The sequence below is a fragment of the Macrotis lagotis genome, chromosome 2 (genome assembly GCF_037893015.1).
Source record: "Macrotis lagotis isolate mMagLag1 chromosome 2, bilby.v1.9.chrom.fasta, whole genome shotgun sequence".
NCBI lineage: Eukaryota > Metazoa > Chordata > Mammalia > Peramelemorphia > Peramelidae > Macrotis > Macrotis lagotis.
The window spans coordinates 13,175,111-13,202,326 of NC_133659.1; the positions used below are offsets into that span (position 1 = coordinate 13,175,111).

The 27,216-nt window shown below is 43.1% G+C and overlaps 2 protein-coding genes across 2 annotated transcripts in view; both read right to left on the minus strand.

Moving 5' to 3' along the window:
* Positions 1–2,306: 2,306 nt before the first annotated feature.
* Positions 2,307–17,608, minus strand: LEPROT (leptin receptor overlapping transcript). The gene is made up of 4 exons (XM_074221248.1): positions 17,521–17,608; positions 11,203–11,278; positions 8,035–8,221; positions 2,307–4,421 (listed from the first exon to the last, which is right to left on the minus strand). Exons 1-4 carry the CDS (start codon positions 17,534–17,536, stop codon positions 4,314–4,316), a joined length of 387 nt encoding a protein of 128 aa, XP_074077349.1. The 5' UTR covers positions 17,537–17,608; the 3' UTR covers positions 2,307–4,313.
* Positions 17,609–25,431: 7,823 nt separating this feature from the next.
* Positions 25,432–27,216, minus strand: part of DNAJC6 (DnaJ heat shock protein family (Hsp40) member C6) — a 122,321-nt gene continuing 120,536 nt past the window's right edge. Inside the window, exon 19 of the mRNA XM_074221247.1 lies at positions 25,432–25,560. Within this exon, the coding sequence (XP_074077348.1) occupies positions 25,459–25,560 (102 nt within the window). The 3' untranslated portion in view covers positions 25,432–25,458. The remainder of the gene's footprint in view (positions 25,561–27,216) is intronic.

Sequence of the window (27,216 nt, forward strand, 5' to 3'; positions counted from 1 at the left end):
AGGAGACCTGAAGACTAGAAGGATGTAAAGAAGCTTTTATTAAAAGTCTACTATTTAGAGGCAATCAAGAGGTCCTGAGTTCAAATCCAGCCTCAGACACATACTAGCTACCTTGGAAATTACTGATCCCTCCATTGCCTCACAAAACAAAAACAACCAAAAACAAAGAGCCTATTATGAATCAGTTCTGCACTTTGTAGCACTTTAAAAATAATCTCAGGGATGTCTAGGTGGCAGTGGATAGAGCTCCAGTCCTGGAGTCAGGAGTACCCGAGTTCAAATCTGGCCTCATACACTTAATAATTACCTAGCTGTGTGGCCTTGGGCAAGTCACTTAACCCCACTGCCTTGACAAAAAAAAATCTCATTTGATTTTCACAGCAACCTGGGGGGGTAGATGCCTCAGGAAAGAACAAATTCCTATCTCTTAGGAGTTTTTCAAGATGTCAGAGAGGTTTCTTACTCAAGAGATTGACTAAATGACCATCAAGCCCCCTTCAAACTCTAGAATTACTGACTCTGTGGAATGATTAGTATGTATAGTGCACGAAGCTCTAAATAGCTGAAGCCACTATTTCACTGTACATTCAAATATACTTGGCAAACAAAAATAAAAAGGGACTTATAGCTATCGTCAAAGTTTTGAGGGAAGTGGGAGAGGTCAATTCCCGTTCCTTTCCTAGTCAAAATAACTTAATTGCAAGTCTCAGAAATGTTAGCCATGTGTAATCAGAACCCTCTCAATATATTTATCAAACCTATCTTTTGCCAAGCGGAAAAAATTCTTCCATAATGAACAGTGCAACATACTTAACCAAATATCTCTATGTATTAAATCATTGCGATCATTCAGAGGTCTTAGGAGGGCTTCCTACCAGTCCAGAAGTCCATGGTGCCATCTTTTATTTAGACTTCTGTGCTCATTTAAAATGTGTAGACAGAACAAGGATGGGGGTGGGTAGATCTTCTTTAAAAGGTGAGGGCTTTGAGAGTTGACAGCATTCTGTTGAAATGATTCTCCTGTCATCATCAAAGTATTTGGCTGAATTAGCCTGCAGACAACAAAGCTACCCCTGCCAGAGTGCTACATCTGGATGTACACCTCAAAGGTTGAGTCCATGATTCTACCAGAAAATGGCCTAAGGTTGAAAGATCCCCCTTTGCAGAGGCACATTTCATGTTGTTCTCATATGGCCAACCTCAAAACAAGCCAATCTGGATAACAGTAATAATCACATGCTCTTTCCACAATCAAATTCTTCTGAAATCATCATGAAACGTTGCTATGATTGAAGGGCAAATATTCAACTATGAAATAAGACAATGTCTTCTAAAAATTGGAAGCTATTTCACTGTTGATTTAAAACCATAGAAAACAAAATAGAAAATTATATATCACATGCACACAAACACATGCATCTATCTTCATAGTTAATCATAAAAGAGGAATGAATCCCAGGTTCTTGTATCTTGTTGGAATTTAGAAGCATGTGTCACTTTTTCCCAAATTATGGATTATAAATAGAGCAATTTGGAACTATGCCCAAAGAACGATAAAACTTTCCATACCCTTTGATCCAGCAATACTACTAGGTCTGTAGCCCAAAGAGATCACAAAAAAAGGAGAAAGGACCCATATATACAAAAAAAAAGGATTTCAGTTCTTTTCCAAAGAATTGGAAACTGAGAAACCATTTCCATTGGGAAATGACTGAACAAATTATGGTATATGATTGTAATAGAATACTATTTTTCTATAAGAAAGGATGGACAGGTCGATTTCAGGAAAACCTGGAATGATTTCCATGAACTGATGCTGAATGAAGTGAGCAGAACAAGGAGAACATTTTACATAATAACATCAACATTGTGTAATGATCACTTATGATAGACTTACTCTTCCCAGCAGTACAGTGATCAAAGAAAATCCTAAAAGATTTGTGATGGAACATGCCATCCACATTCAGTGATAGAACAATAGAGTCTGAATGTAGACCAAAGCAGACTATTTTCACTTTTTTAAATTGGCTATTTGTTTTTTTCTTCCTTTTCATCTGACATTTCTTTCACAAACTGACTATTGAGGAAATATATTCAATATGATTGGGTACACATAAGCTATATCAGATTGTTTGCTGCCTTGGGGAGGGGGAAAGGGGAAGGGAAGCTTTTACAAGAATGAAAACTATTTCTACATGTAATTGAGGAAAACAAAATACTGTTAAGATTTTTTTAAAAAGGATGAAAAATAAAATATGGACAAGATGCAAATATTTTCAATAAGATACTCAGTAATCACACAGTAATAAAATTTTTAAAAATAGTTATATTCCACTTAGAATGATATACATAAAAAGTAAAATATACATAAGGCAGAAAAGTCAGTTGATTATATCAAATATACTGCATTTTACAGGAATTGATAAAGGTGTCAGTTTTACAGATTTTATAAACTACGTAGGTCACCCAATTACACAGGCATGTCAATGAAATGAAGAAGCAGCTGGTCTACCCTAACTCAGACCTTCCTCATGATGAACTCATTGTTTCATTGGAGAAGGGGACAAAGGGATGAAGGAATAACTCAAAAGAGGAAAGGAAACGCAAAAGGAAAAATTGTAGAAAAAAAGAATCCCTGCACAACTCTGCCCGATGACCCTGATAATAGGGAGATCAAAGATAATGTCAGAAGAAAATGGACCCAAAAGGAAGAATTGTAGTGTATGAGAATCCCTGCTCAATTCTGCCCAATGACCCTGCTAATAAGGGAGAACAAAAAACCAAAAGAATAGTGATAGCTAGGAAAAGAAAAGAGTCATCCTCTCACACCAGCACTCACCCTAGCCTGCTTCTCCTCAGCCCAGTGATGATCCTTGGGGACTCTGATCTGTATCCTCAAATCTATTCCTGCCTATGATAGAATGCTCAATGTTCCTAAGTTAGAGATTATAGACCAATAGCTTGGATGAGGGTTTTGAGGTCATATAGTCTGACATCTTTATTTTATAGATAAGAAAACTGAGGCATAGGGGAAAAGGAATGACTTGCATAAGGTCCTACAAGAAGTAAATAACAGCTGGTATTAGAACCCAGGTCTAATGACTGACAGAGGAGGAGGAGAGGTCATTTTCTATTTACTAAGAGTAACAATTCAGTATAAAAAAAAATGATCACAAAACTTAGAAGTCAAAGGGACCCCAAGAGAAGCATACAGCCTAGCCCTCTGCCTTCAAACTGCTCTGGGAGCATTAACCTCATTTTACAGAGAAGCCAACTGAGGTACAAAGAGTTTAAGTTAAACTAGAACCCACAGCTTCCCAATGCAATCCTTTTAAATAATTTTGAAGGGGAAGTCCCACATCTTTGATCTCATCCTGTAAAAGCTCCATGGAATTTTTCTTCTGATGCAAATCTTCAATCTACCTTCAAATTGTTTTTAAGAGAGCAAGAAATGAAGTGATTTGCACAAGTTCTAGAAGAAGGAGGCCTTGCTCACAACCAAGGCTGACCCATTCTCCACTGTACTCCACTGTCCTTCTAAAGCAGGGGATGGATCTCAACCTTGGTTGTCATGGATCCCTCCCTCTCTAATTTAGTGAAACCTCAGGACCCTTTCCCAGAATCAAATAAAATATATAGAATTACAAAGGAAACCAAAGTTTTCTGAGAATAAAGACCTTTTTTTTTCTCATCTAAATTCTCAGATGCCCAGAAATCTCTCCTCAGATACTTGAGGTCACAGGTTGAGTGCCCCTGCTCTAAAGAATTTGCCACTTCCCTATTTCACAACTGGATAGACAAGGGACTTTAGCAATTCAATTCCTTTCTATGAAATTCATTCTTATCAATCACCTACTATGTGGCAAAGGGGTTGTGCCACTCCCTCAGAATGGTGCTCCCAAGTAGCTTCCAACTGTCTTCGGCTCAACCCTAGGCACTGGTGAGCAATAAAGGATTATGAAGTTGTCTTAAATAATTTTAAAAACCACACACACACACACACACACACACACACACACACACACACAAAATACCTAGTTTGGAAAATGAGTCGAAACAAAAAGAAGCTAAATATTGTAACTCATAACAAATGAATATAGTGAAAGAATTATCTGCTGATAATAGAACTATTTTGCTTCACATGGCTGGTATTTTCCCTTAATATAGTGTATTACGCAGATATAAAAATGGTATATGAAAATGTGGGAGGCTGATATGACATCACCCCACATGCTTCTACTGAGAGAAACTCCTAGAGTACGCGTGATCCAGAACTGAGTCCAAAGCAGCAGACCTCCGACATCCTACTGCTGCTACCAACTGAAGTCATCCCCTCTCCCAAATACAAAGAAGAAGCCTTGAATGGTGAGAAAAATGACCGCGTTGCCCGCCAACACCAGGCCGCAAGCTCCCCATTTGATCTGAAATGCAAGAGAGGAAAGACCATTACATCAGCCTTGATTTTATTCACAAGCCAATATTTATAAAATCTTTGTAATTTTGACTCATTAAGAACATCAAACAAAATACTGCAGGAGGATGCTAAAAGGCCTAATAAGGCAATAGGCTGCTGTTAGACTAATTACTGTTGGAATGGTTGCTAATTAAGCCTGATACCAGCCTCAGTGTTTTCCTGATTACACACATTTCTGTATTCTACTTTCCCTCCCCCCAAAGAGAAACTAACCCTAACTTAGCACAATGCCACGAAACAATAAATGAGGCCCATCGCCACTTGGTGTGCTCAGAATCAGGCCAGGAGATTGGTTTTTCAAGAAAACATCATCAACAATAATTATTTGTGAAACACAGGCAAATAGCTTTCTGCTCTCGGAGAGGCTTGGACCAAGAGAGATGCAGACAGAGAGATGACAGAGCCCTCTAGTGTCCTTTAACTGTTGAGTCGGAATGCAGACCCAAGCTTCCGATTTTCATTTTTTTAAAGGTTATGGTTTTTTTCTTTCCCGTGGGTTTTTCCCCTTTTCTTCTGATTCTTCTTTTAGGACATGGCTAATAAAGAAATGTGTTCAACCTGATTGTACATGGACAATGTACGTGGAACTCAAATTCTTATAAAAATGAATGTTGAAAACGATTTTTTACATGTAACTGGAAAAAAATTTTTAAAAAAGTAAAAATGCTCTGGAGAATTGGAATTGTGTCCAAAATTTTTCCTAACTGAAGTGAAATAGTGAGATCAGAGGTGAATAATAAAACCAGAGAAGGATGGATCATGGACTAGTGTGAGCATCACCTTCCCCCTTCTACCTCCAACTCTAAAATTTGGGGTTTTTCCTTTCTGAGACACAGAGACTAATTCTGTTCTGAGTGTCTTATAGAATGTGATCAGTGTAGCAAATATGGTTTACTCTAGAAAGGGAGGAAGAGAGAGTTGTGGCCCAGGGTCTGAAAGACCAAGTATGGAAGAGGGATTAGATGTCTCCTCCCTCATAAGACTCACAGAGAATGGCTTTCTCCTTGGAAAGTTTCAGTGAGGATAACAAGTGGGATTCATTTTGAACATAACAAAGAGCCTCTGAGACTACCACACATATCTCCATCTAGTATGTAGGTCTTTATTTGCATCTGGTTCCCTCCTTAGAGTTTGAGTTCTAGAGGAATTAGGTGGTTCCATAAAACCCAGAGCACTCTCTTCTTAAACTAAATTGGAAGATAGCCCCAGACACTTCCTGGCTTCTGTCTGATCATCCCATTTTCCATGCTGCTAAATCAAGTCTCCATTGGCCCCACCTCCCTCAGTCTCCTCTTTCTTAGGATGGGGGACTGGAAGGTAGAATACTAAACTCCTCCCAGTGTCTTCCTTTATAGAAGAGAGGAGCTGGACTCCTAGATCCCTCCCATCTTCAGCTCGTTCTTGTCTTGGCTTGGCTTGGCTTCAGGTTGCCTCTTCATCAGCTACCCCCAGGCTCTTTCTAATCCCCCACTTTCCTATTTCCTTAATTAGGCTGTCTTTCCCCCTCTCCATACTGCTAGAAACTCCCTAAGGGCTGGAGTGGTTTTTCTTTTTATTAATTGTATCCCTAGTATCTGACACATAATACTTGTTTAATATTTATTGGATTGTGGTGTTGAATTTTTTTCTAGGGAAGGACTGAGTTGATTCTCTGATTCTGTCTTTTCTAAGATGAAGATCATTTTGTACAAGATCACTCAATAGTTTATGGTCAAGTCTATGCAAATTTATTTATTAAGAGAGATTGCTTGACTCAGAGTTCCAGAGTTGGGAGGTTCTTGGTAGATATTAAGTCAAATCCATATCCCTACTACTATAGAGAAGGGGAAAAGAAAAAATAACAAAGGGAAGGCAAGGAAATGGAGCTATTTTGTAATCATTTTGTTAAATTTTAATATGTGCCTGGGAAGGAAAACCCTGTATGTTAGATCACAGGATCAGAAATTCAGAGCTAGAAGACACCCTCAAAAGCCCTCAAGCCCCACTCCTTCATTTTAACAGATGAGGAAAATGAGGTTCCAAGTGGTGAAGTTTGGATTCTTTTGAAATTTTTTTTGTTCTTTTTATATTGAAATGTATTTATCTACTGATTAAGTTCATAACTAAAAAGAAACTTTTAAAATATGTATTTAAGCCTACAGTCAGCCTCAATGACTTTCTCTCCAAAATGGAGTTGGTAGAATCAATAGGAGAAGGTTTATAAAAACAGTTTATACCTCTAAGGGAAGCTATGAATGTCATCCAGGGCTTCCATATTGTGGTACAGTGGAATGGAGATCATATCCACTGTCAGAAGACCTGGGTTCAAACCTTAGCTGTGAGTGATGTTTATTTTCTCTTTGACCAGAAGAAAGTTACTCTTCCTGTTCTAAATCTATGATCCTTTGATCTAATACAATCTTTATAAAAATTCAAATAGGAAGGTGGTTATGACTAAGGTCTACAAGATAAAAAGGTAAAAATCAGATAGCATTTTGGAAGTGTCTCAAATAATCTAACCATGGCATAAACTATGGATTAATTGGTGGATAGATAAGGAAGGGGGAGAAAGAGAGACTGATGGATGGATGGATGGATGAATGGATGGCTATGGATAGACTGTTGGCTAGAGGGATGGATAAATGGATATCACAGATATATAGACAGAGAATTTAAGCTAAAATACAAATGAAAAGCCTGGAAATGAAGTTTTAACTGACATGGACACAGATGTACAGTTGGAAGATATCTCCAAGACCATTTGGTACAATCTCCAAGACCATTTGGTACAACTTCCTTGTTTTCCAGGTGAAAATGTGAGGAGTGACTAGATCAAAGTCATACAGGTTTTGTTTGAGATGGCAAAGAACTGGAAATTGAGTGAATGACCTTCAACTGGGGAATGGCTTAGCACACTGTGGTCTGTGTGTGTCAGGGAACACTATTGTTCTATTAGAAACCAGGAGGGATGGGAATCCAGGGAAGCCTGGAAGGATTTGCATGAACTGATGCTGAGGGAGATGAGCAGAACCAGAAGAACACTGTCCACCCTAACAGCAACATGGGGGCGATGTTCAACCTTGATGGACTTGCTCTCTCCATCAGTGCAACAATCAGGGACAACTTGGGGCTGTCTGCAGTGGAGAATACAATCTGTAGCCAGAGAAAGAACTGTGGAGTCTGAACAAAGACAAAGGACTATTCACTTTAATTTAGGGAAAAAACTGCTCTCTCACTGTCTGATCTTGCTATCTCTTATACTTGTTTCTTCCTTAAGGATAGGATTTCTCTTTCATCATACACAATCTGGACCCATGTATACCATGGAAACAATGTAAAGACTGGCTAAATTGCCTTCTGTGGAGGATGGGGGGGAGGGAAGTAAGATTAGGGGAAAAACTGTAAAACTCAAAATAAATAAAATCTTTAAGTACAAAAAAAAGTCATACAGGTTTAAGTGACAGGATTCCAAGCCAGGTCCCATACTTGAAGGGGCTCTCCTTATACCAAGCTCCCAACCAATCACAGGCTTGGGCATGACCTCACACATAGCTGGTGACACCACCCAAGGTATCTCTTACCACAGAAACTCTTGCAAGAATGATGGGAAGTCCAAAGGCAGACACAACAATCCCCGTTGTGAAAAAGTACGCCAGTTCCTGACAGGCACTGCTAGAAGCATCCGAGTCATCTGTGACTCTCTTGGCAATGAAGTAAGGGATGGGGGAGATCACGTGAAACATCAATACAAATAGAGGCCAGTATACTCTGTCAGGGAAGGCAGAGGAAAAACAATAAAAAGTCACCACCGGTGGCATCACAAATCCTCGGCATCTCGTCAGATCAAATGGTGTGGAGGCCGCCCAAGATGAACCCCAGACTTGGGCCTGTTCAAATTAGCTATTTGCTAAGCTTCCCTTCCTGAGACACAGGCATGGAGAGGAAGCTTTGATCATGGAGAAGGAAAGGCCTCTCTTTCAATCTGGTCTTTTTAATCTGTGTCACCTCAGATAGTAATTTAACCTTTATCTTCCTCAGTTTTGTCATCTGTGAAATGAGGATAACAGCCTCCCCCTCCCAGGATTGTTGCGAGATAATACATGTATCACGTTTTGCAAATGTTGACGGGCTCTATAAAAATGAAAACATTGCTAAATAATTATCCTAGATGTATGATTGTGTAACTCCCTTACAATAAATTCAAGAGGCTGCCTATTTCCCCTAGGACCCAATACAGCCTCCCCTGTCTGGCACGTAGAACCCTTCATGTCCAAGCCTCAGCCTACCTTCCCAGGCTTCTTTAAGGTTATTTCATCTTGGCTCACTCAACAGTCTAGACCAAGGGTGGGGAACCTTTTTTTTTACCCTTAGGGTCATTTGGATATTTATAGCATCATTCACAGGCTATACAAAATTATCACTTTAAAAATAAGCTTGTTATATTTGGTCAAACATTTAATTAATTCACCCCTAAAAACATTCCTGAATTTATTGTATTTCAAGTTCCACCTGCAGTTGCTATGGCAGTGCAGACCCAAATAATTCGGGGGGCCTTATATGACCAGAGGGGCAGAGGCAAACTAGCCTTCCAGTCCTTCCTCATACCCTCTCCAACCTCCAGGGTCACCAAGGCTTGGGAGACATTCCTTCCTGGTCTTTGCTTCTTAAAACCCCCTACTTTCCATCAAAGCTTTTCTCAGGTTCAGAGAGACTATGTGAAATTTTTCCTGATCCCCTCCCATCCCTACAAAAATGACCTTGTGTCTACTTTGTATGGGCTTAGAAGAGTATATGATGTCTTCTTTGAAAGCATGTTAACTGTTTCATTTTTGTTTCTGTATCCTCAGGAACTAGGAGAGTGTCTGATATAGTATTAAAACGCAACAAGAATCCATTTCTGAGGTTGTGACCTCAACAATAATGGCTTTCAATTCCATTCAATCTAACCATCATTTGTTAAGTAACTTTCTAGAAGGCCCCGTGCTCAATTCTGCAAAATTATTCCTGCCTTCTGGGAACTTATAGTCTCCTGAAGGCTAAAAAAATATTTAGATTAATGAATACAAAGTAATTCAAATTAGGAAGCTGGTATTATCAACTGAGAGAATGAGAAAAGACTTTATGGAAGGGGAGCTCCCCCTAGGAAAAGATGACCACCTGAAATCTCATCATCCAGCACCACTGATTCAGCTGTGGATATTCAACAACCTTCTCAACTCCCTCAGCTACCTCTGACTGGAGGACTGGAGGGATGAAGCAAGAAATTCCTCCCAAACCTTCCTTGATATTGAAGGCTCAGACTCTCAGAACTTCCCTGGCCTACACTGCCAGACTGGTGAGTCCGTGTGTCCACCTTCTCACCTGCTGCTGAGAGTGAACCGCCCCCCCCATCACCCAACTTCCCAGCTCAGGAACCAAAATCATATCAGTACGACCACTGCTACTAGGAGGGGTTCAACCAAATGTACCTCTAGATTCAGTTCCCATAGAGTCTTCCCCTACAACAACCTAAGTCCCCTGAGGACAGATTGTATCACTCTTACTACAGTTGTATCTTCAGAAAATAGTGCAGTAAATCCATACTAATGGATTCATTCATTCATTTTCACTCATTTTCATTCATTAATTCCTGCTTGCAAAGCCTGCTCTCAAACTCTGAGAGCATGCTACTTTTCTCTGGATAATAAAATACTAAAAAAACCACTTACCAAACCCATGACATCTTTCATATATGGGGATTATGCTCTGAATTAGATGCCTCAGAGAAGTTTGTTTTAAGGAGCAGTGATGATTTATCTTTAGGCATCCAGTTTTCATTAACAGGGATGGAGAGGTGAGGTTACAGCACTTAAGAGAACCATATAGGGTTCCTTGTCTTACAATTATTTGCGATATGACTTCTCCAACTGAGCAGGCTGCCTGGAAGCAGAGAGAAGTGACCTTTCTCCTGTATGAATGCATGCCCATCCATTCATCATGTAAGAGACAGAATTAAACTTTCCCTTGTACAAAGCTTATAGGTCCTGGATGGGTAAAGTCTCTGTTTCTCTCTCACTTTGTCTCTCTGTCTCTCTGTCACTCTATCTTTCTCTCTCTCTCTCTCTCTCTCTCTCTCTCTCTCTCACACACACACACACACACACACACAGTCACATGGATGGCGAGCAGGAGTACTAGTATAAGTCAAAGCCAGAGACCCAGAATCTCTTCCAATTCTGACTGTTCTTCACATATAAAACTCCAGACTCCCAGCCTTTGCACTGGCTGTTCCCTATGCCTAGAATGCCCTCCTTACCTTTCTCAACTCCATGCCTCATTTTCCTTCAACTCTGTTCAAATCCCGCCTTTAGCAGATAGCCTTTCCTAGACCCTTCCCTCTTAGAGGACCTTCCATCTAGTGTAGATGTATTTTCTTTGTCCTGAGCTATTTATGCACTACCTTCCCCACTAGAATGTGAGCTCCTGGAGGACAGCCAGGTTTTGCTTTTCTTTGAAGCCCAGCCCTTGGCACAATGCCTCTTTAGCTTGTTTGCTAACTGACATCTCTAAGATGGGTAGTGGGAGGGAGAGCAGACTGCTCCCTGGGGTCCCCTTTGCCTCTTCATCCTAAGAGCTTAGATACAAATGGATCTCACAATGTCAGCCAATTAAGCTAAGTGACCCAGACCCCGCTGGTAGTTTTGAGGTATCTGACAGAGAAAAGCTGGAGAACAGAGGAGAAGGCTTACTGAAGGGCAAGGACAACTTACCCGTAGTCCTCCAGGGCACATCCCAGCATAAGGAAAGTCAGTCCCACCACTCCACTGAAGGACAAAAGGACAAGAGCTGTGGAGAGAAGAGGAAAGAAAGGTTGAGTTTGTGAGTCTCTGATTGTGTTTCATTGTTTTAGGATGGGTCTTTCAGAACATTGATCTAGAAGTGGGCAAAAACTCAGAAGCCATCAAGTCCTGCCCTTTCTCTTGGCAGATGAGGAAACTGAGGGCCAGGGAGGTTCAGTCATTTGCCCAAAGGTCACACATTCCTCCTCAAAGATGGGCAAGCTTCTTCATCAACTGCCCCCAGGTCTGAAAACTCTCATTCCTCATCTCAGTCTCATATATAGGCAAAGCTATCTAAAAATGTTGTGCGCTCCTTTGGAATCAGTTCCCCATCCCTGGAGGTCTTTAACTGATCCCTGGATGATCACCACCAGAGAGGGAGCTTGTAGTAGGATATATTAATGCCCCCAAAACTTCCCAGCTCTGTAATTCCAAGCAGGTTTTCTAAATAGTCCCTTCTCAGTCTTCCTTTCTATACAATGGGGATAGAGTTGGCAGGAGAGCTATAACTGAGCTCTTGGTCAAACTAGAAGACTCCTGAGAAACTCTCACATTCTAAGATTCTCTTAAAACCTTCCCATTTCTGTACCTCAATTTCCTCAATTTTAAATTGGGGTGGTACGATGAAGAGATGCTAGATTTTGAATTCACACTCAGGTGTGAATCCTCTCCAGCCATTCCCTTGCTGTCTGACCCTGGGCAGTCACTTCAACTTTCATAACTATACTTCCTCATCTGTAAAATGGGACTAGCCCCTACCTCCCAAGGCAGGAGGATCAAATAAGCCTGTTTCTGTGAAGGGTTTCATAAACTTTAAAGGCCAAGCTCAATGCTATCATTAATTAGATGCTTTTTAGCTCAAAATCAATGATCCCGAAGTATACTGAATACAGCAAGTGCTTAATGTGTGTGCTGCCAGCTGAGTCAATGAGAAAGTTTCTTCTAACCTTAATAAAAGCTTTCAACAGACTACATTTTCCTTTGCTTTTCAGATCTTTCTTTTATACTAATATAGTTATATATGAAATCAGTATTCTTGTTTTGTTTGGAAAAGACAAAGGTTTATATTTTCTGATTCGTTTTTCCTTTTGCAATTTGACATGATTTTGTTAGTGAAAGGGGCTGGATCTCTGGTTTCACAGGCATAAGGAAGTCTCAGATAAAGAAACTCTTTCTACCAAGACAGCTAGCACCTGCTCTGTAACTAAATGATTTGTTCCAGATCACATGGCCGCTAGGTTTCCAAGGCAGGACTTGAAACCAGGGCTACCTGCTTCCAAAGCTGGCTGTCTGTCCATCAATGATACCAAATTGAGCTTGCTGTATTCTAAAAAATAAATAAATAAATTTTTTTTAAAGAGTAAAATTATTGGATTTTTAAAAATTTATCCAGGTTTTGGAAAGACTTGCATGGATTGATGCTGAATGAAATGAGCAGAACCAGAAGACCATTATACATACTAACAACATGGGGTGATGATCAACCATGATAGACTTGTTCCTTTCAGCAGTACAATAATCAAAGACAATTTTAAGGGACTTGTGAGGGAAAATATCATCCATATCCAACGAGCGAACAGTGGAATTTAAATGAAGACCAAAGCTGATAATCTTCAATTTTTAAAAATTGTCAATGTATTATGTAAATTTGTTCTCTCTGATGTTTTCTTTCTTCCTTTTAGATCTGATTCTTTTCTCACAATACGTTCAATTTTTGATCTATGGTTGCAAATGTAAAACCTAGATCAGATTGCTTTTGGGAAGGAGAAAAATAGCCAAAGAAAAAATGATTGGTTAAAAACTACCATTGGGTGTAATTAGAAAAACAAATAAAATATTTATCTAATTTAAAAAAAAATTAGCCAGGCTTGTGGAGATCCTCCAGGGCAATGGTATCAAACTTAAATAGAAATGAGCCAACCACACATAATGATCCATATCTGTCTCATCCTGAATTAGAACATTAGTCTAACATTAGTAACATTATCTAAGCTCCATTGTATTTTTTATTTATTTGGTTAAACATTTCCCAATTACATTTTAATCTGTTTGGGCCACCAGCCAGCAGCACTGTGTCTGACACCTCTGATCTAGGTCACCCTTCTATTTTACATTTAAGGAACTTGAGACTTAGAAAAGGCTTCCTTACTTAGTGACTCTCTCTAGTTGCCAACTGTTACATTTGAAAATTAATGTAAATTGAGAGATAATGATTTGGGCATAATCAATTCATTAGTTAAACTAGCAGTAACCAATAAATTGGGTCAATTGAGTCATTTTAGTCATGTCTGACTGTGATCCATCTGGGTTTTCTTGGCAAAGAGTGGAATGCTTTGCCATTCCTTTCTCCAGAAATTGGGTGGATGGCCTCTCTCAATGACCAAAGACCCTATGTTAAGTTTCACCAGCCTTCCTACAGTTTTGGGAATTATAAGAGAACCAAGGAAAGAAAGAATCAAACAATACAATTGGTTACAAAGTCTGAAATATCATAGATGATGGGAAAAAAAGTGATTGGATAGAACTTGGGAATCCAGGCTAAGCAACAATCCCTCCTCCTACCTTGTGGCTGGGGAAAATTCATTTGTGGTGTTCCACCTGCCCAGATAATAGGCCAGACTTTGCTGAAGCGCAAATAGTAGTGTGGAAATAGCAGATTTCCTGGCATCTGCCTGCATCTTGCAAGGTTTGTTAGCAAAATAACCGGTCTCTCTTAATTGTACAAGGGTGGTAAGATATACAGAGACAATATATTTCATTGAATTAATGTGATTGATGGGACAGCTTAACTCGGAGACAAAGAATCATGACTTGGGCAATTTTTCAAAATATAGCAGATGATACAGAATAGAATCAATTCCAAAATGGAATCAGAATCAATTTGGTTTTCTCACTAGTGTCAACCATAATTTTTTTAAGTTAAAAATGAAATAACCAAAAGTTAGTTTTATCTATGGAATTTATTCTAAGATCTTACTGAACCCATGGGTGGATGTATCATTAAAAATACCAACTAAGAGCTTAATGAGGAAACAATATTAGAAATCTCACAAAGGATTGTAAAATTTTGGCAGCCAACCAATCAGTTTACACATTGGTACATAAAGGTGTCATTGATTACTTCATGATTCTCCGACCCATCCGTAAGATCTGTTCTAGGTCAGGACTGACAAAAATCCAATTAGCAACAGGATACTGTTCTCCTGGCTTGATATTTTATGTTGTTATCAGATATGATAAAGGCAGAAAACATTGAGACTTCTCCCTTCCCAAAATGTTGTAAGTATAAGAATTTATTCAGTCTCTTATAGAGATAACCAGACCAGTTTCCTGCCTTCTCAGGATTGCCTTTACTCTGATTGATAACACAACTATGAAAGCTGAAACTTGTAGATGCAATTAGAGGGGGGACGAGGCAGTTTCACACAGACAGAGGCTGCCTTCAGCTTTGTAACTGGAGAGACACAGATCATGTGGAGGGCAGAGGCTAACATTCAGATTTACAAACAAAAATAGTAAGGTTCTGATTATTATGAAATCAAAGTTATTACTTCTGGTCAAAGGTTAGGAAGAACAAAGAGAGACTCAGTCCACATTCTTTTCTAGCTCAAAGGGAGCTGAGACTTCTGGTCCCACTCCATGCATTCGGAAGAGATGAGATCTATAGATATCTCCAGCCTAATCCAGAAGACTGGATGAGATTAACTATTGGAAAAACCAGAACACTAAGAACAAATTATCTCCCTCCCCCACCCCAAATTACTGGAAGTCCAGTTCCTCTTTATTATTCAACCCCCAGAATCCGGAAAGTGGCCAAGCAGCCTCACCCAAAGGGCTCCAAAGACAAGGCCTCTTGCCCCAAGGTTGTGTAAAACTATATGATTCTCCCTTTTATTCTAGGAAGCTCCTAGCCTCCAGGCCCCTCTGCCAGTCTGTAGATGCTAATTCAACTTTTTAGATTTGCTCCTGGAAGTCTTTCCCAAAACCTTTTCTTTCTAGTTTCTTCCCTTCTTAAATTATGTCCTCTTATGCCCTATTGATTCATAGATGTATATATTTTCTTGCATGTCACTGTCTCCCAGGTTAAGTTTCAGCTCCCTAAGGGGAGGGATTGTACTTTGCTTCTTTTGGTATTCCCAGAGCTTATTTTTTTTAAGGTGTTTTTTTTTTTGCAAGGCAAACAGGGTTAAGTGGCTTGCCCAAGGCCACGCAGCTAGGTCATTATTAAGTGTCTGAGGTCGGATTTGAACCCAGGTCCTCCTGACTCCAGGGCCCATGCTTGTTGTTTGATCCCCCATCCCTCTCAAAGGGGCTAAAATGGGAGAAATTACTTTTGGGGAGAATCTTACAAGATCTGGGCTGAGGTATTCTTAGAATGCAATTCTATCATTTCATTGATGACCTGGGATTCCAAACCACAGGCTTTTCCCCCATACACCACACTGTGGGGACCACTACTTCTCATTGCCCCAGTCAGTTTTCCAGGTCACCCTATTACAGAATGACTGAAGTGGAAGTTCCCCATTGACGAAAACACAAGTCTACCCCCCCCCCCAATAGAAGCTGCCAATCAAGTATTATTTAATATTATTTAATAATTTCTTATAATAATGATGATTCCTTTCTACTGACAGGAAGTGTGGTACAGTGGGTTTGGGGGTACAAGGGCTGAGGTTCAAATGCCACCTCAATGATTATTTTCTGGCTCTGGGATGCTGGACCAGTCAACCCTGGTCCAAATCTCCCGTTCCCCACCACTTACTCCCTCTGGGGCCTAAGGGAAGACTCAACAAGTCTTTGGTATTTAAATTTCTTATCTGAAAACCAAGGAAAGTTAGAGTCCTAAGTTTAGGCCTGAGGCTCCTTGCCCTAAGCTCAGGAGTCAAAGACCCGAAGGCTCCATTTGCAAAGGGGAGACAAAAGAGCCTTCTCAGCTTTCACCTTTTAGGGGCTCTCCCTCCCCTAAGCCTATATCATTTCCTGTTCAGAGACTCGCCGGATGCCTAAGTTTTGAGTTTGATTGAGAGTTACGGAGTAGGAGGGAAAGGCTGTCCTGGGATTCCGGTTTCTGGGTGGGTTTTTTCCGGCTTATGCTTGATAGTGGAGTAGTCAGGAACACCATGCGGACGAATTGCTGATAAAAACGAAGAGACCCAGAAGATAATAAGGGTAGTTTCCAGAGGAGCACAGCCTCAGGGCTGCTGCCTTGGGACAAGCAGACCTCATCCTGTAAGGGGATCAAAACCTTCATTTTCTAGCTCCTTGCCATTCAGTCCCTCCACCAGCACCGATAGCAGCCCTCGAGGGCCAGAATCCATTGTCCAATAATCATCTTGTGATAAATTTCCTAGAATTGGGCTCTATGATCTATGAGCTCATCAACAGGCTTCTAATTATAGAACCTTGTATATGATCATGTATGATCACGTATGTAAAGAAATAGCTTTAAGCGAGCTCTCCATCTCATCATCTTGGGTGGTTTTAGGAAGAGCAGCACGTGGGACAGGTTTGGGGTCCAAAATACTCCCGGTCCCCAGTTCTTTGGGACCCCCTTTGGGTTTTTCCCCGGCAGTGGGACTGAAGTGGTTTGCCATTTCCTTCATTTTACAGGTGAGGAAACTGAGGCAGGCAGGAAGCCGTGACTTGCCCAGGGTCGCACCGCCAGTAAGTGTCTGCGGCTGGATTGAAGCACCCGCCTCGCAGAGGCTCAGCCGGAGCCAGGCCTGGCCTGCCTCGGTTTCCTCACCTGTAAAGTGCGCCGGGGCAGGGCAGGCCAGCACCACCGCAGGGTCCTGGGGGTCTGGCGTGATTAAGACAAAGGCGGGTGTGCGGGTCACTCCTGGGGTGACAACTCTAAAGCTCTGACGCTGCAGGGCGGGCCCCCCCCATGGGACCCCAGACTCAGCCTTAGAACCCGGCCAGCCCAACCCCTTCATTTTACAGACAAGGAAACTGAGGCCAGGGCCGGGGAACGCCCCCCCTCCGGGGCCGGGCCGGCTCCCCCTCTCCACCCCCCAGGTCTCTGGGGCTCTGGGCCCCGGGGTGGCCTGTCTCCCGGGCGTGCAGGGCCCCCCAAGTTCCGGGAAGGAGGGGCCCCGAGGGCTGAAGGGTCGTGTCCCGGGGGGGCAGGACGTGGGAGAGGAAGGAGCGATGGCGGGGGGGCGCAGGGGGGCTCCGGGGCCCGGCGGAGCGGCGGCCCGGGCCGGGCCCCCCGCGGGGGTCTCCGGGGGTCGGCGGCGCGGAGGGTACCTTTAATCCCGGCCATGTCTCCGGAGCGGGAGCCCCAGCTTCCGGCTTCCTGCTGCAGCCCCGGGCCGCCCCTGCCCCCCGCCCCGGCCCGGCCCGGCCCCCGAGGCGGAGCCCACCCCCGCGGGTCCGCCCGACACCCCGCCCGCCCCGGGGCCCGGCCCCCGCCGCACCCCGCTGCCAGCTGGCCCCCGGGGCCCGGCCCGGAGCCCCCCGCTAGGGCCCCGCCTCGCCGCCGCAGCCCTCCTCTTCCGTCCGGCCCCGGCCCCGGCCCCGGCCCCGGCCCCGGCCCCGGCCCCGGCCCCGGCCCCGGCCCCGGCCCCGGCCCCGGCCCCGGCCCCGGCCCCGGCCCCGGCCCCGGCCCCGGCCCCGGCCCCGGCCCCGGCCCCGGCCCCGGCCCCGGCCCCGGCCCCGGCCCCGGCCCCGGCCCCCTCCCGCCCGGGCCCCGCCGCCCCCCGGCCCCGGCCCCCTCCCGCCCGGGCCCGTACCTGGCCGGGGTCCTGAAGCCTCCGCCGGGCCCGGGGTCGGCGCCGGAGCCTCGGGCCGCCGCCTGCCCCCTCTCCCCGCCTCATCGGGACCCCCGAGATCCCGCCGCCCGGGGGAGGCCGGGGCCTCCCGCCGCCTCCCGCCCCCTCCCCGGCCCCGGCGGCCCAATCCGCGCGCAGGCCCGCCCGGCCCCTCCCCCCGCCCCGGGGCGCAGAGCGACCCCCACCGGGCCGGGGCCGGGGGGAGGAGCCGCGAGCCCGGGCCGGGGGGAGCCACCGGACTAGCTGGGGGCCCGGGGGCATCCCCGGGAGCCCCGAAAAGCGCACCCACAGGCGGAGTCCTTCACCCCGGGGGGGGGGGGCAGCTCCGACATTGCGGATTGTGCGGGTCCCTGACCCGGGGGGCCTTTAAGGGGCGCATTTTACAGATGAAGAAACTGAGTCCGGGTGGCCCGCGCCATGTGTAGCCGGGGCATCGGAACGCGGCAGTCCTTCCCGCCGCCCCTCCCGGAGGCTTCAGCCTCCTCCCCAGGACTCCCCTAAGGGCCCCACACGCCCCCTCCCCAGCCCGGGGGAACAGGCCCCTCCAGCCCCGCCCCCACCGTGTGGAGCCTCCGAAGAAGGCCCGGCCCGGCCCGGCCCCGCGCCCTCCCCCTCTCCCGAAGAAGCCCAGGGCCCAGGGCAGGGCAAGCCTGCGCTGGCATCGGCTGCCCGCCCACCGCACCGTGATGGAGAACATGGGCCTTCCCGCAAGGCCTCCGCTTCGATGTAAGCCGAGTGACCTTCTGCTCTGAAGACAACGGCGCCCACCGCCCTGGCCCACCCGACCCGGCCAGGCCTCGAGGCCTCCATGCAAGACCCCCCGGCCCCTGTTGAGTCATGTCCAGCCCCGGGACCCCAACCGGGGCTTCCTTGGGAAAGGTACTAGAGCAGCTGCCGGGTCCCCTCTCCAACCCATTTTACAGATGAGGAAACTGAGACAGATAGGGTGCAGAGACTTGTCCGAGGTCAAACTGTGAGTAAACCTCTGAGGCTGGATTTGAAATCTGGTCTCCAGATCCAGAAAGCTCTGTCCAGGATCCCGGCTATCTGCCTCAAGGAATTGTGTGACCTCAGGCAATGCACATGGGCCTCATTTGTCTGCTTGTTTTCATATCTTGTTGAATTTGTTTTGTACCCCTCTAGATGTTGGACCTGAGTCAGTGAAGGGGCCCTCTCCATCTCTACTCATAGAACTTCAACCAATTCCATTCCCCAGGATTCAAGTCCATGTTCTCCCATAGATTTCTAGATGCTCATAGATGCCCCACAAGGAGCTTCCCAAAGGGCTACAAGACTTCCTCCTCTCCATGATTTTACATTTCCTAGGCAACCGGGAAGTAGGGGTGTGTATGCCTCATCCTTTGTTTTGGCAACACTTCCTTTACTGAAAACGCTTGTATCAGGTAGTACCCAGCTTACTCTTCAGGAAGCAGCTGACAATGCAAGAAAGCACCCGGGGATGTGACCTACAAAGAGATGAGAGATCTGAAGTCACCGGCCAAGAGATGAAAGTTCAGTCCAGGAGACATAATAATTTTTTTTTTTGGATCTAACCCTGTGATTTCTCTGTTGTATATATGGGAACCAAGCCCCCCCCCCCCCAAAAAAAAAGCTGCTTCTATTGCTCCGAAATTTATAATCCTACAGTTGTGTCCAGCTATTTGGGGCACTGAGAAATGAAGGGATTTGCCCAAGATCACACAGTCAGAAGATGCCAGAGGCTATGACTTGAACCCAAGGCTTCAGGACTCTGAGGCTGGTTTGCTGACCACTAAGCCAAACTACCTTTCTGGTATATGAACTTCATGATTCCATATGCCCAGTGGTCCTTTTTTCTTTCCTTCTTCATGTGACATTCTGCTAATTTCTAATCCTGCCATAGGAACCAATTCCCTTCTTGTTTACTTCCTTTACCTCCACACAGGCAGAAATCCCACCCCTATCTGGGATGCACCTTCTATCATTCTCTTGGGAAAAATCTCATTTTCTTCACAGCGTCCCTCAGGGGCTACCGCCTTCCTGAGACTGCTGCTTTCTGCCATTGTCAGCCCTCTCCCTTATATTAGTTTTCATTAATTTATATATTCTGTAAACATTTAATAAACGTATTCTGAATTCAACTGGATCCTTACTCTGCCAACTCTTAAAAAGACATGATATTCATTCCAGCCTCAGTGACTTCTACATGCTGACCAAATAATCACTTGCTAATCGTCACAGTGTCCACAATCTGGTGCCAACTGTCTCCCCTTGTGGGTCTCCCGTGCTTGTCAGACAGGATTACTTGCCATGTCATTTTTCATCTGTCTCAGACCAAGTCTGGCAGTAGAAGACGGCCGAATCAGCATTAACAGGGCCTACTAGATTCAGAACCTTACCTTATCTCATTTGATCTTCACAACAACCTTGGGAGGTAAGTATTCATTAGTCTCCATTATACAGTGGGGGAAATGGAGGTAAGGTGACCTGCCCAGAGTCACACAGTGTTTGAGGCCACATTGGAACTTTCTGATTCACAGATCTATCCATTATGGTGCCCCCTCACTGCCTCTGGGCAGCTCATGTTATCCCCCATATTTGAAATATGCTTTCCTATTCCATATTCGAATCTTGATTCCGATGGCACATTTTTTCATGAAATAGTCTTGATTCTACTTTCTCTCTCTCCTGCCAACTGGGCCTACTAGATTCAGAACCTTACCTTATCTCATTTGATCTTCACAACAACCTTGGGAGGTAAGTATTCATTAGTCTCCATTATACAGTACAGATCTATCCATTATGGTGCCCCCTCACTGCCTCTGGGCAGCTCATGTTATCCCCCATATTTGAAATATGCTTTCCTATTCCATATTCGAATCTTGATTCCGATGGCACATTTTTTCATGAAATAGTCTTGATTCTACTTTCTCTCTCTCCTGCCAACTGAAGGGGCTTTTTTCACCTTTCCAAAACTGCTCATGACAAGTTGCTCTTGGGTCTGTCAACATCTTATATGTCCCTGTTTATGTCTTCAGTCTCATTGATTAAGTGACATGATGGGAGGTGATTATTACTAGGAAAAGCTGACTTGCAGTTCCCTTAAAGGATACTACTAAGTCTCACCTCCTTGCCTTTCCCAAGGCGGTTCCCTCTGCCTGGAATGCCTTCTTACCTCTGTCCCCTAGGATTCTATCTTCATTTTTAAAAAAAAAAAAAAGTTATTTAATTAAGACAATGGGGTTAAGGTCCCACAGCTAGGTAATTATTAAGTATGTGAGGTCAAATATGAACTCAGGTCCTCTAGGCTCCAGGGCCAGGACTCTATCCACTGTGCCATTTAGCTGCCTCCAATCTTCCTTTTTGAATGTGGTCAATGTTGGAGTTTGTTTAGCTTAACTTTCTTCTTCTGGAGAGTGGGGGGCAGGGTGTTGCAGAGGTGAAAGAGTAATAAAATAAATAAAGAGAGTAATAAAATAAATAAATAATATAATAATAAAATAAACACAAATAAAATAAAAAACAATTATTAATTGAAAACAATTTCTTTTAAAAAAGCTCAAGTGCCACCTTCTAGACAAGGACTGTCCTGAGTCAGTCCTGGTACCTAGTGTCCTTTCTCCCCTTCCAAAAAGAACTTCACATTTACTTATATGCTCATAGAGCTACAGCTAGCATGGAATTTACAAATGAGGAAACCGAGGCTTATGGTGCACATGATGTTCTACCCAGCAAGTTAAGCAATGACAGGGCATCAGTATTGAGTCCAGGATCTGTCACATACACATAGAGAAGTTTAATAAAGGATTGTTGCATGAATAATTGAAGGAGACAGCCTTGGAGTTGGCAAGTGAGCCCCCCACATTTGATTGGGTCAACAATAGAGTATTTACAAGAAATGAGGCTAAAAATGTCTGCCTTCAAGGTCAGGAATCTCTATCCTGCATGGCACACCATAAGAGCTTATTTGGAGACATGCTAAGTCATGGGTTCATAGGATTTAGAACCCCAGAAGATTCTAGAAATCATCAAAGTATAATCTCTGGCATTTCACAGGGGAATAAAGTGAGGTCCAAAGAGGAAAAATGCCCTAATTAAAACTGCCCAGCATTACTTCAAAGGCACCCTACCTGTGTGATCCATCACAAGTTGCTAACCCTTCAGACTCTAAATTTCCTACTTCTAAAATGAAGAGGTTACAATTTCACAGTTTGCCCAGTCCTTGCCTATGACCCTAAGATCCAGAGGTTCTGGTGAACAGTCACCCTTTTCCAATGTAGGGAATGTCATTTTGAGATGTCTGCAGCAAGGGTTTTTCACCTCTTCCTGATCTAGACTTCTTCAGCTCATATTTTTAAGTGTATAAAATAAAATGCATAGTATAACCATTTAAACTAATTAAACTACATTTTTTCTCATCCAAATTCATGGGGTCCCTGAAATCCATTCAAGTTAGACCCATGGGGGGTCTGAAGACTCCCTTCCTTGATACTACCTGCTATCTACTCTGTATGTGTAGTTATCTCTTCCTGAGGGCATTGACTTTGCCTTTTCTTTGTGCATCCCACATTTAGCAGAATGCCTGATATGTTGTTGAGTCGTTTTTTTAGTCATTTCTCACTCTTTGTGATCTCATTTGGTATTGTCTCAACACGCCTACTGGAGTATTTTGCCACTCTCTTCCCTAGTTCATTTTACAGATGAGGAAACTGAGGCAAACAGGGTTAAAGATAACATAGCAAGTATTTCATGCTGCATTTAAACTCAGGTCTTCCTGACCCCAGGCCTGGTTTTCTCCTCCTTTGCCACCTGGCTGCCCCTGGCTGATATAGAGATAGCATTTAATAAATCCTTAAGTGACTGGCTATTTGAAAATTTACCTAGAGTCTATGTTCCTGGCTTGACAGGCAGGTGAAGACTTGACCATCCAAACTCAAGGATCCCGTGCCCCCTCTCTGTAGAAGCAAGACTTCCCCCAGTTCCTTCCAATGAGAGCTCCAGTCAGTTCTAATTAATGTTGATCCCTTCACCTCCACAAGCACAAAACATACCTTAAGTTTATAACAAATACTGTTTGAGCTTTTTAATATATATATTTATATATATTACAAACGTCTGAGACCAGTCACACATTTCATTGTGTAGAGTATATTTACAAAAAATATATATTACAATATTTTTTTCCTTAGTGAACAGTTGACCTGAACATCAGCAAGCTGTTGCTACCAAATGTTGAAAAGGAATGCAAAAACCTCTTGTTCCATATTAGTTAAGAGTTTCGAGATCAGCCGGGGGTCCAGAATCTTAATGCATCCAGAAAGCAAACATGGCAGCCGGGAACCCAAACGTTTCAGGTCAGGAAAGAGCCTCTCTCTCTCTCTCTTTGCTGAGTACATAAAGGTAATGGTGTTGGGAGCTATGGACACAGATAGGTTATCCCATACATCATACAAAGCTAATAGACTTCTATCATTCAAAATGTACATTACATCCACAGGAGATCCTTTTTCTTTTATTAGTAGTAGTATTATATAGGCGTCGATCACACAATATCTACAAGATGAGGATGAGAACAAAACAAGTCACAGGACCATGGCTCACATTCCAGTTTCAAAGAGGACAAGCACAGACTTGGACCAAAACATTATTTCTGAATGGGTTAATAAATAACATCCAGTTGGTTATGGTTACCCTGAATGCTTCATGTTTGTATAGAAGGGAAGGTGGGAATAACATCATGTGCAGGTTTCACATCATCAGTCAATGGCAGTAAATAAATATGGACCCTATATACCAGAAAGGGGAGGGGGGGAAGATGATGAAGAAAAAGAGAAGTGTCCTACCAAATGGAAGGTTTTCTGACATGCAGTTTTTCCCAGTATTTTTAGTACTGTAAGGAAATTAAAATGGGCAAAGAAATGATTGTCTTTTAAAAACACCAACTTGAGAAATATTTCCATGATATTTGAGATGGAAGTTTCCCCTAAAAAAGGAGCCCAGAAATTTTCTTGTCTCTCTCTCTGTTGGACCACGTTATCAATCAATGAAGCAAAGAAAGAGAAGATAATCAGATTGGGATGACCCAAGACAATTTTGAGGAAGTCAACTGTTTCTAATGCTGTGTTGAACTCCAGCTTGGAGGAAGGGGAGACAGCTTCCATTTATTGCTTTCATATGTATAAGCAGGTGAATATTCCCTTTTGGGGTCTCCTACTCCTTTTATACAACTAACCCTCTGTAAGGAGGAATGGAGGAAGAAGGGTATAGACTTTCCCCTCATGAATAATAAGCAAGGAAGCATGGATAAATCATTTGACCTGGTCTGGTAGTAAACTTGAAGTTTTCTAAGTGCTAATTGTGAAGTACTGACCCTTTCCCTTCTTTATTTCCCAGATCCTCAGGAATTTCTAGAAGGCAGAGTTTCTTCTGAATGCAAATTCTGATAAATGTGTTACATCTGACTACCCTCTCCCAAGATCTTCCCTCCTTTAAATTCTGATACATGGGAGACAAGGCCAACTCTTTCAGAACCTACTTCTAGTCAAGGATAATGTTGGTGACCAGGAAAAGATTAGAATAAACATCCTGGGACAATATACCCTCCCCCCTCTTTAAAAACATTTTTCTCCATCTGGCATAAAATTCATCAGTGGTTGGTTTTTCAAAAGATTATTAACCATAGCTTGAAGAAAAGAAATGGTGCTGTAGACTAACCCACTTTGTAGGGCAGGGACCTTTGAGATGCTCTATTTACCTTAATTTACCCAACCAAATGAAGTGATAATCAGTGGCTATGGTAATGAAGCTAAGTCTCTTCCCAAGTTTCACATTAACTTTCAAGTAGGCCACAAAAGGCCTCTGGGCCAATATAACTATACAGAATGATGTTCCAGGGTTAGGCCAAAGTAGATATCCAAGCTGTTTGGTTCTGTTTAAATTTGTCTGACCCCATGACATGGAAGACATCTTTTTGAGACAATCTACAAATCAACCTTAAAAAATATCCCAGTCTTCCAGATCTGAGGGAATTCCTTACCCAAATTTTGCTCCTTTTTCCCTAAAGTGTAAAAATTCTATCCCTTCTTGGGCAAGGAGATGAAGTCACATATGGGCCAGCGTGCTTCATCTCCCCCCCACACATTAAACTCTCTGTTCAGCATATACCACCTGAGTTTCCATAGGGCTATATGGCGTGTGTTCATTGAATCATCAATGTCATTCATAGGCTTATAACTTTCTGGAAGGTTTAAAGTGATACCATCTGGAATCCTAGTCTCCCATTTCATTATTTATCAGGGAAGGGAGGGGCAGAGAATTTAACTATTTGCTGCTGGGGGATGTCTCATTTGGGTTCATCTGTGAAAATTTCCACTGGGACAAGAGAAAAAAAAAAGCATTAGCCTACGTCTGTAGCAGAGACAGAGGAAAGACATGGTTAATACAAGGGCTTTTGGCCTTGATTTTCAAATTCTGACCAGGCATCATTCAGCTCCATGAAGATCATCTTGGCGTATTGTTCATACGGCTCCCCAGTAGCCTGGAAGGAAACAAGAAAAGCAGACAATGAGGAAGCTTTTAATGAAGGAAAGCTGTCAGATTTCCTCTCCACACTTTTGCTTTTGGGGAAGTCATCTAGGTAGCTTAGTGGAAACAGTGTAGAGTTAGAAGTCACAAAGATATGGATTAAAATCCTTCTTCATAGAGGGACTATGTGATACCAATAAAATTATATCACCTCTCCTAGCTTCAGTTTCCTCATTTATAAAATGGATAATAAAAGGATGTCTCGGAGTTGTGAGAATCAGATGGAATGCTCTGTAAACAACCTTAAGTGAAAAAAATAAATTTATATAACATTATTAAAAGAATAACAACTTTATAAAATAGATTTGCAGTTTCATGTGCAATCATCTTCTCCCCTTTTACTATGTTATGGAATATGCTTGTTTTATTCCAAAAATTTAAAGAAACTTTAAAAGACATAATAATTATTAGCATTATTGTTAAAGTAATTTTTTTTGCAAGGCAAATGGGGTTAAGTGGCTTGCCCAAGGCCACACAGCTAGGTAATTATTAAGTGTCTGAGCCTGGATTTGAACCCAGGTACTCCTGACTCCAGGGCTGGTGTTTTATCTACTGCACCACCTAGCTGCCACTAAAGTAATTGTTAATAATGATGTTATAATGAATTTCTAACTTGAAATTTACATTCCCTCAGAAGAATTCCAAACTCTAGATTATAATCAAAAGACCAATGAAAAGTTTAGACCTGCCAATAGCAATCTTCATACTTGGGGCAATTCAATTCAAATCAAATATTTATTAACCACTTAAGAGTGCTAGAAACATTCTTCTTGAGAGGGTACAAGTAACTTGAAAAATGACCTTCGGTTCACTGGGGGAGAAGGGGAGAGGAAAACGGTATCCTCAGGATATCATAAGGGTGTTCTGTAGAAGTTGTGAAAAAAAAAAAGGTGGGAAGCAGGGCCATGGGGGAGGCAAAACATCCAAGGTAGAGGAAGATATCACTTGGTACTTTCTCTTTTTTTAAAAAATGTATTGTGATTTCATCACTATAAGGATCTCAGGATCTCCCAATGAGGAAATGCCCTTAATCAAGGCAGACTTCAAGTTGCCTAGAACACAGAGAGATGGAGTGATTGGCCCAGGACTACAAGGATAAGAAATGTCAGAGGCAGAACTTAGCACCAAGTTGTCCTGACTCCAAGACTCTTCATCTACCTTGTTATACTGCTTCAATAGTATCTTATTATAACTGAATTATCCTTACTAGCTAGGTGACACAAGTAGTGGCTAGTAGTCAGACTTCTAGCCTGACCATTCTCGTATGTAGATGAGGCAGTGGATAGATAGCACACTGGACTTGGATGAGTTCAAATCCTATTTCAGAACAATTGTGTGACCTTGAGCAAATCCCTTGCCTCTTCCAGACTCAGGGTACCTTATCTGAAAAATAAGAGTACCTTTCTCACGGACAGCTGTGGGAACCAAATGGAATACCAAGTGGAAAGTGTTTGTAAGAATGCTAGTTCCTGTTGCTATCGATGTTGTTATTAATACTTTTTCATCTATTTGAGTTCATTAAATGAAGATGCTTCTTGTGAGTTCATCTGCTGGAACCAGTTCCTTGACGAGGCACAATGGGATGAAACTTCAGTAGATGCTTTATAAG

Bases quoted from the DNA above. Each gene is read 5' to 3' on its own strand.
- LEPROT (XM_074221248.1), bottom strand. The intron at 8,222-11,202 runs GTAAGTTGTCCT...CTTCCCTGACAG, and splicing joins TGTGCCCTGGAGGACTACGG to AGTATACTGGCCTCTATTTG. The intron at 4,422-8,034 runs GTAAGAGATACC...CTTGCATTTCAG, and splicing joins TTCTTGCAAGAGTTTCTGTG to ATCAAATGGGGAGCTTGCGG.